We start from the raw sequence: 10,053 nt of genomic DNA, 5'->3' as shown, positions 1-10,053 counted from the left end.
CCGGGACGACACACTGCTACAAGTTTGAGGTTCCAATCATAAATTTTACTCTTATTTGCTAGTACTATTTTTATCCCCAAAAGAATACAATTCTAGCACAATGTCAGGTCTTAGTACCATAAATTTGACTAATTATAAATAAAAAATATTCATATTTATGATAGCAAATAAATACCATCAAATTAATTACGAAATGTATTTTCATAATAAATGAATTTAAAGGTGTAACTGTAAATATTATTCACTAACAACCTGGTTGAATGTGAACCACTCTTCGTGACACGTATCTTTTGAGGACGGAGGTAGTACTATTTCGTTCTTAATTCTTAATTAAATCCGGTAGATATTGTAAAAAAAATTAAATCCGGTAGCTCCTTCGAACTAGTCTCCCCCGTCGATCAAGCAACTTCCCCCATCTTGCTTGCCCACGTTCTCCTGCTAGCACGCCCTCGCATCCGCCGCTCCTCCTCTTCGTCCTCGGCTAATCCTAGTCCGCCTCTGTGACCGCCCGTCGAATTTGTCCTCCCGTAGCGGATTGGAGCAGATATCCATCGCCTGGCCTGCCGTGGAGTCAGTCTCGCCCCACCTGAGATGGCTTCGGGACTATCTCACGGGACTAGGATAGACGTAAGCATCGAGTCCATGGCGCGGCCGGTCGCCGTCGACCACCGCATCAGCATCGACTACTACTTCCGCATCGCCGACAACCTCCTGCGCCAGGTGCCCTGTGATCGATCCCATCGCCTTATTGTGCTGGAGCTATTATCTTTGCGTCTAATAGTGGTAGTAGCTCTGGATTCGAGCGCGCGTTTCGTTAACTATATTGTACCTATTTCTCTGCAATTGCCCTAAGTACGGGTAGTTAGCTGGTATATTGTGTTAATTCTGGCTTTTTATGTGGTGCCCGCAGGCTAATGTGTATCGAGAAGAGAAGAATGTTCTGGACCTCTACATCATCCTCCTGAGATACTCGAGGTGAGCTGTATACTGGAATCTTGTCAATTGCTTCTTAATATTATCAGCTTGGATGTTAAATGTTATCTCTGCTCATTGGCAGCTTGTTGCTTGAGACCATACCCAAACATCGCGATTACCATGCATTTAAGGCCAGAGAAAAGGAATTCCTGAAGAAAGGCCCACACAACTCTGAGGTATTGCCTTTTTTTTTGTGACTTCTCTGAGGTATTGCCTTGCTGAGCTTATATCATCTCTTTTTCCTAGTGTTCATACTGTATACAGCAAATTGTTATGCTGGAAAAAGTGAACAATGCAATACTTTTTTTTTTCTTGGAACATGCAAGCTAGTGACTAGAATGCAGAATAAAACACTTCAGGATCACAGTGCGTTGTTGAACCCAAGCATAGTTTCCAGAAGTTCTTTTTGCTGAGTGATTAAAACTGTTTTCTGTTTTGTTGTAGAAAATTCTTGGTGTTGTCAATGAGCTAGAGTCCCTAAAGCCAGTTGTGCAGCAACAAATTGCCACCTGTAATAGCAGGGGTGCAGATGAACCTAATGGTGTATATGGAACCTATGCTGCAAGTAGTGGGTTGGAGCACCATACCCCAGGCCCATATATGTCAAAGGTATGCACGTAATTGCTCTACACTTTACCTCCTTACTGTTTCAATCCATTATCAAAGGAAGGGACAATGTGCTCTAAACAGTTATTTGCTTGTTCAAGGAATCTGGCTAATGTTTCCCTTGTTTTACAGTCATTCGCTGGAAACCCTACTAGACTACTGCAGAAACCGTTACCGGGTTCAAAGCATCAAGCAGCTACATCGCAGAGTATTCAACCTTATAGACATGCTATGAAACCGTAAGGCCCCACTTCGGCCTGATTATGTGTGTGATACAATCAACATCATTTTCCTAAAGATGTAATTAGATGAGTACATATGGGATTTCAGGTTGAAAAGTTGGGGACAGCCATGTGTTTGCATAACTACAAAAGATCAGATGGGAATTGTTCACTGGCTTACCTTAATTATTTCAGTATCTTGATGGGATGTACATCGATTAGGACAATAGGGATTGCTTGACTACTATGACCGCTCATGGCAGCTTTAAAACCACCTGTCCTCACTGCACTAGTTTGAGTTGAATTCTTAAATATTTTTAGAAACTAGGTGTGGAAGCATTTTATTGAATTGGGTCATTTTATTTGTGCACATAAAAAAAATAAAAAAAGATCATAGATGAGAAATTGTCATATGTGCTAAAGAAATTATCACGTGTACTTTGTAAGAATAGGAGTAGGACACAATGTTCTTAAAAGATATCGACAATCTTTTTTTTTTTTTGCAGTGCACTTATGCTCATTTTTTTTTCCACAAATCTGCAACTGTGCATGTTCTGACATGTTTTGTATTTATTACTTCTAATTGCACTAGCATAATTTTGGAGAATAGCCCATATGATCCTATGGTCATATTTGCTTTTCATCCAATTTTTTAATAATCTAAGTGTGATTTTCCCTTGCTATCTTTATCAATCTCTTGATGATATTTTACAGCACATTGTCTAGGATTGGGTCGTGCAATGCACTTTGTTTGTGAAGCAAGTGCGATGTACTTTATGCTTGATTAACTTAGTCTGCTTTCCTTGCCTCCCTATGCACTTTGTTTCCTCTTATCCAGCTTTTCTCTAGAAATGTAATTCTGATTCTGATATGTATATGTATTACTACTTACACATATATGAGGATCTCTCCAGATAATTTCTTGCTTTCCTTTGATTGATATACATCTCCTCTCCTTATATTGGGAGACTTACTATATGCCTAAGCAAGATGGCTCATGACATACTATTATATATATTAATTTACCTTGCAAATGCAGACCTACCAGTATGCTGTATCCAAAAGAGGAAACATTATCGAGACACTCAATACTAGGACCTAATGGGCTTCAGGGGAATCTGGGTCAATGGACAAGGCCTGTTACTGGTATCAGGGTATATCTATTTTGTTTTATTCTATTTACATTTCATTACGTATTTGGAGAGTATAGCAGTTAGCATTTGATTGACATTCGTATTTCATTAAATGTCTGCTGCAGATTGAGTATCCACATAATCCTGAATTAACCCAAAGTGACATTTCTAGGTGAGAACTTCGATAGTAATTAGCTTATTCTAAGAAAGTCACTCCATACTAACAGCTATATGGAGCTATGATACTTTCAGATGAAATGACCTTATCTTTTGCTTGCTTCTGCAGTTTAATGCCAACAATCTTGAACCAAGATGGTTTGCGTGGTGCCAGTACAGCATCTCAGGACAAAAGTGATGATATGCTGTCTGTTCTCTCGCTTGATGATGGCAGGTGGTCTTTACCAGTAGAACCAGCCTCGTTGTCTCCTGGTTTGGATGCAGAGTTCTCCCAGCTGAATATTAGACAACCTTCTCCCCCACCTGTCCTAGCTCAAGTGCATCCTGAGCATGGACCAATTCCTCCATCAAGAGTTGCTGATCCAAGACCAGGACTTGCTACCTCTGAAACCGGACGCTATCAGAATTTGCATGTGGTAAGTTCAAAATGCAGTTTCCCTTTTCTTCTGCCCCAAGTTCACTATATTTAAGTGAATATACTACCTCCGTCCCTTTTTAAGTGTCACCTAGATTTTCGTGTCAGTCAAACTTTCTTAAGTTCAACTAGATTTATAGAAAATATTAGTAACATTGATGTCTCCAAATAAGTGTATTATAAAATCATATTCAATGATTAATCTAATCATACTTTTTACGCACCTTAAATATTAGTAATCTCTTGTATATATTTGGTTAAAGTTGAATACGTTTGACTCCTTGATATGCAAGAACGACACTTAAAAAGGGTTGGCGGGAGTACATGAATACGATGGTTCTCTCTCTTATCTGATTCATTGTAGACTTTTTTGTCTAATGATTTGATTTTACCTATTTGTCAGCCAGTGGCATTAATGGAGTGTTTCCTGAGGGTCGCTGAGTTAAATACTGCAAAGAATTTGGAAACCTGTGGAATTCTTGCTGGTACTCTGGTATGTGCCTCCCTTAAAAGCAAACAAAAATAATGTTATACTTGGTTGCATCATTGACAATATATATTTTCGTAGAAAAAGAGAACCTTTTATGTGACGACATTGATAATTCCTAAGCAGAAATCAACATCTGATTCAGTAAGTTATTTTATGCTTTTACATGCTCTTGTTCATTTTCCCGATTAGATGTTTCTTACCAGAGTATTTTTTGTAAATATTTTGTTATCGACTACAGCTTTTGAAAATATCTTTGGGTTTGCTGTTATATTGGCGAGACCCAAAGCAAGGAGCACTTCAATTATACTAATACCATCTTCAGATTTCTGTTGACCTGTGGCAACTGATGTAGATTTGCATCTGTTGTGTGAATTAGCTAGGAACCTATGCTTTGTGTATTACATCTAATTCACCTAGACGCTAAGCGCTAAATTGAGTAATCTCCCATAGCTGAGCATTTAGGCTGTGTAGACGGCATGTAACGGTTTGTGCAGTATCAATAATATGCATATATTTATGGATGTAAAAATCAGGAAATGTAAAATTGATGGTGGAACAAGGTGATTCAGTGCCTGACATCCTGCAAATGAGCAAACTACAGTTTTGGTTTTAACTACAAGCTCTAATTTCTGGAATAAACAAATAAGTAGGCTGTAGGCAGAGTAGCATAGTGAACCAATCTAGTAGCAAGGACTGAACAATACATTTTGTCTACTGTTGGCCTATTGGTAGCACAAATTGAATAAAAGCTTGTCCAACATCGGTTGAGGTGCTTTGGCCATGTCCAAAGGAGACCTTCAGAGGCACCAGTGCATTGTGGAGTCCTAAGTCAAGATATCAATGTGAGGAGAGGTAGAGGAAGACCGAAGCTGACATGGGGGGAGGCAATAAAAAGAGATTTAAAGGGTTGTGATATACCTAGAGATCTTTGTTTGGATAGGAGTGCTTGAAAAACAGCTATTGACGTGCCGGAACCGTGACTAGGGGCTCATGTTGGGTTTCAACTCTAGCCTACCCCAACTTGCTTGGGACTACAAGTTTTTTTTTTTGTTGGCCTATTGGGTAACCAAGCAATCTGGAGTCTAGCAAACCATTTCACACAGCGCACAGGCACGTTGCTTAAGCCAATAAAAAGAGGAGGAGGGCGGTGTGTTGTGTGTGTGTGTGTGTGTGGGGGGGGGGGGGGGGGGGGGGGGGTTGGGCGGGGGAGGTTAGCTGTGCCATGGTTTTTGAGGCGTTGCGGCTGTCCTGTGGCGCTGGGGGTACGCCTGGATGTCTAGGCAATATGGTGTAACTAAAACCCTGGGGTGCACCTCGATGCCTCAAAAACCATGACCTGGAGTCTGAGGAGGAAAGAGATGAAGGAGACCTGGATGTTGAGCTGGATTGGTGCAGAAGAGCTGGAGAGGGACATCAGCGAGGTGCTGCAGCTTACAGACGAGGAAGTGGCTGGTTTCTGATTATAGAGTGAGGGGTGCCTGCAGATGGAGAGACTCCCAAATGGCAAGCATCCTTATATGACAATGCCCATGGAAATGGGGGCTGAAATTTTCATCTCACACCCATGCGGCTATCAGCTAAAAGCTACTCCAGTTGCCATTTTTTCTGTTCAGCCCCTTGTAGCAGCCATTCCATGTTGGCTGCTCTGCCCGTTCAGGACCATCAACCATGTACATGCAAACCATGTAACTAAGATCATTTTATGGCCTAACTTGCATGGCCAGGCGATAAGTGGAGTATACAGTATACTCATGTACTAATCAGCCTACATGGTTGTTTTGGCGAACACTGGATTGCATGGGTATCAGTTTACGTGTTGCTGCAGTCTCCAAAATGTTGCATTTTCAGAAATATACTTGAACTATTTTTATTAATTATGCAGTGTCAAGCTACGAATGAAGAAGAAATATTTGAAGTTCAGGACAAAGGCTCCCTTTTGTCTCTTGGTTGGATTCATGTAAGTCCTGCACTTCGGTTTGGTTCCTTTTTTTTTTGTTCATCAAGTGAAAGGGTTATATGTGCTCCCTTGGACTTCAAGTATCTGGTTCTATCTTTTCTGCTGTATTTTATGATATATACAGAAGGATCAAGGATTATGTTGGCCCAGGTATTCCCTGCACAGTTGAGCAATCAGCTCACCAGCACACACACTGTGGCTGGAGGTAGAAGAGGGGGAGAGAACAGAGCACACAAACACAGCACAGCACAAGTCTGAAACTCTGAAAGAGTGTTGCTCTGAACTGCTTTTCATTGCATTGGCCTAGCTTATATACAAAAATCTAGTACCTCTACAAGGTACACTAGTACACCAGCTACATGTACTACCAATACATGGCTGAGATCAGCCTCAACTACTAAGTATGGCTGATGTATGCCACTACTATATAGTGTACTAACTAGTACAAGGAGGTGATGGCCTATAGCTATACCTCAGCAGGAGTCAGCAGAGGCCAATGTATGGCTGATGTATGCCACTACTATATAGTGTACTAACTAGTACAAGGAGGTGATGGCCTATAGCTATACCTCAGCAGGAGTCAGCAGAGGCCAATGTATGGCTGATGTATGCCACTACTATATAGTATGGAGTGCGCCCAGTTGCCACATCTGCCAATGTCATTGGATGATTGGAACATAATACTATAGCTGGTTATTAACTTTGTTGCTACTTTTCTGTCATTCTTCGCAGACACATCCAACACAGACCTGCTTCCTATCTTCCATTGATCTTCATAATCATTACGCATATCAGGTGAGCACTTCACCGTGTTTCCTACTTCCACTATAGCAGTTCGTGTTTTGTATTGTACTCAGCACTTTGTTGTCCTGTAACTGTTTCTGTAGCTGAAGCAAAGTTCTTTTTTAAAATTACATGTCAGTTTATTGTTCAACTTTGGCACAATGATTTAGAATTTTAAATGCATGATATCAGTGCAGTTATCTTAATATCTGGATTATATTTACTAAATTGTCCCTGTCTCATTCTGCTTGTACTTTAGTTCGCTTGAAACTAGTCAGGAAGACTGACTTTCTCTAGGAGTCATGCCTCATCTGTCATGTTTGTTTTGTACTGTGGAGCTTAATTTATTCAATTTGGGATTCCTTGTTAATCAGTCCTTTTATATGTGGCATTTTTCGCACCAACACATCTAGTTTTATTTGAAAAATCATAGTATCTTTTTGGTAAAATTAGTCAATTATATTTACGAATGCTTTACATACTGTTAGTATTCATGAATGCACCAACCCATACGACTAACGTTAATAACTTATCTTGAGAGCTTGTGGTAGAAGTTGAAGAACTGGACTGCACACTTTCTAGAATGTTATATATTTACGAATGGATGGGGTTTAGTGTATTTGGGACTTGTGAAATGCTCTAGGATCCATCGTGGCTAAGCACTCAAGTCCTACACTGTTTGTTTCTGTGTATTGCAAATGTTCTCTCCACTACATTTTAATGTTTCAGAATTATTTCAGCAAATTATTGTTTTCTTTGATTTGATCATGTGTTTGTCATTTTGGTGACAGATTATGCTACCGGAAGCGATTGCAATTGTTATGGCTCCTACGGATACAACAAGGTATTATTTTCTTTGATGTTGCACCATCAATTTTTTGGTCATTGTAATCTGGCCTGCTAGCCAAGAAGAAAAGTCAATAATGCTAATCAGTACTTATCGATATACCATTGACGAAGGCTGATTTTTATCGATTTTTTGTTGTATTTATGCTGTAAATTATGTAGGATCTTGACTGAATAAAAGCCCTCTAAGGTAACCAATGCCGTTATCTATCACCTTTTATTAGCTCTTGTTGCTGATAATTTTTAACTCTTTGGCCATATAAATTAAGTGAAGCTCAGCTGCATCTATTCCGTAGGCATCTATTCCGTAGTCTCCTGTTTTTTTCATAATTGTAGCCAAACCTGAAACCATTTGCAACAAATATGTGCTATCCTATTTGTGTAATCTTGTGATATAATTATGTTCTTATTTTTACTTTGAACAGAAAACATGGCATATTTCATCTCACGGAGCCATGTGGCATGGGCGTGATCCATGATTGTGATGCGACTGGATTCCACCCTCATGAGGAGCCCCTAGATGGGACACCAATCTATGAGCATTGCTCCCATGTATACATCAACCCGAATGTGAAGTTTGAGATGATTGACCTACGTGAAGCATGAGAAGCCATATAAACGACTGTTGCAGATTCAAAAACCACAATTTCTGTTCCACTTCTGTGTACACAACTTTTGTCTTGAAACGGCTGTTTTGTTTCTATGTCGGGGGAAGTGACAATCAATTTATAGTAATCAATTTATCATGATATGCAACATTGTCTGAAGGGGTGCTTATTTTTTCTTGGTCCCTTTAATCGTTATTTTATCTTTTATTTCTGTTTTGTTTTCTTTATTATACTAGGATCATGTCTTTACAACGGGAATAAAATAATATCACAATAATTTAAGTTTGAACGTGTGCACAATTAGTAAAATGTAAAAACCAAATTTTGATTATGATGTTCTCAATATTCTGTTTTGGCCTTCATAAAAAAAATGCGTGATGGTTGACTGGCTTAAACCCTCATAACATTGAAGTCATGAAAATACAAATTTAATACGTGTGACGATCGACTGTCATAAATCCTCACAGCATTGAAGTCAAGAAAATACAAATTTCATGATGGTCAACCATTACTACTTATTTTCCCGGAGGACATTCATGACGTCTCCCTCCATGAAAATTACACCATCACCAGGTTTGAATTAGCCTTATCATTACTGCAACACATCCATGAATGAGTCCCAACTGTTACATTATATTTCAAAATCAATAATGTCACATATACAAGACTTACAATCACATACACCCACTTAAGCGAGTACAGAATCTACACTAAATCACAGACATCCACACTTAAGTTTATGTTTTCCTGTTCAGCTATAGGCATGTCTCCCTGTGCACAATCATGTCAATAAGAGACAAATATTACATATGGACACCTTGTATCTGAAATGGATATGATGCTTATCAATCAGTTTACACTACCACAAAAAATCACACAAGCACAATTTTAAAAATGCAAAATAGAGATGATGTTTTCACGATGCATGAATACAAATCTAGTCGAGAGCCCATGTGTTGCCATTAAAATAGAACAAATAGAAAAAAAAAACAATCCATCAATAAGGGATCAAACTCGAGGCTCACCTCGAGACCATACTCCGGTGGCTCACTGCGGATGAGGTCCATGTCCAGATGACCAGATGCACCAGGTCATGGCCACCTGGGGCTGTGCCATTACGCACCCTGTCTCTGGACGACGTGTTAGTAGCAAAAATGAGTAAATTCATAGACTATCTCGTACAAGCTAGTAGCAAAAACAAAGGCTCCTCAAAATGAGTAAATTCAAAATCTAATGCACAAATCTAAGGAACTAGATTATTTGGAAACATAGGAATGCATGTGTTTTTGAGAGGGCTTCTCCTTCGATTAGAATGATTTGAAGTCAGGTGAAGAATAAGCATAGCTTCTGGAGCATGGCTGGGGCCAAGAAACTACAAGGGCTAGGACTGGCGCTTGCAGACTAGGTCTTTTTAGTTAAGGTCAAGTCGTGTTTGTTCACTACGTGTTTGAACAATGAGTCAGTGTAATTGCCTCACTCATATCTGGTCCCGTATGAAGTGAGGATCCTGTTGGGGAACTGCCCCCCTATTTTTTATCTCTATAATACAATGAAACGTAGCTCTCCTGCGTTTAAAAAAAATATTCTTCCATTTTTCATACAAGATCTGATTAAATTTCTATGAACAAGGAAGGGGAAAGGCAGGAAAAGATAGGCCATTTTATTATTAAAAAATGGAAAGAAGGTCAAACCAGAATTAGTTTCCCTTCACATCTTTCAGCTGTCAATAAAAAAAACTTTAACACTGAGACACTCGGAGTCAAACCTTCAACAAGAGAAAAAAAAAATCTGACTATTCACCTGAAGAACCTTATGTGCACCCTTTTGGCCCTCCCGGAAATG

General features: G+C 39.5%; 1 protein-coding gene across 1 annotated transcript; it reads left to right on the top strand.

Moving 5' to 3' along the window:
- The first annotated feature begins 383 nt into the window (after positions 1 to 383).
- Positions 384 to 8,387, top strand: LOC136456072 (AMSH-like ubiquitin thioesterase 3). Its single transcript, XM_066455831.1, has 14 exons — positions 384 to 720; positions 911 to 975; positions 1,058 to 1,151; positions 1,420 to 1,584; positions 1,714 to 1,820; positions 2,842 to 2,956; positions 3,061 to 3,107; positions 3,222 to 3,528; positions 3,931 to 4,020; positions 4,096 to 4,158; positions 5,900 to 5,974; positions 6,707 to 6,769; positions 7,549 to 7,601; positions 8,029 to 8,387. The coding sequence occupies exons 1-14, from the start codon at positions 592 to 594 to the stop codon at positions 8,207 to 8,209; spliced, it is 1,554 nt and encodes a 517-aa protein (XP_066311928.1). The 5' UTR covers positions 384 to 591; the 3' UTR covers positions 8,210 to 8,387.
- The last annotated feature ends 1,666 nt before the right edge of the window (positions 8,388 to 10,053 follow it).

Source organism: Miscanthus floridulus, chromosome 6, assembly GCF_019320115.1.
Source record: "Miscanthus floridulus cultivar M001 chromosome 6, ASM1932011v1, whole genome shotgun sequence".
Lineage (NCBI taxonomy): Eukaryota > Viridiplantae > Streptophyta > Magnoliopsida > Poales > Poaceae > Miscanthus > Miscanthus floridulus.
Note: the sequence above shows the minus strand (reverse complement) of the source record. Positions and strands in the feature narration are given on the sequence as shown.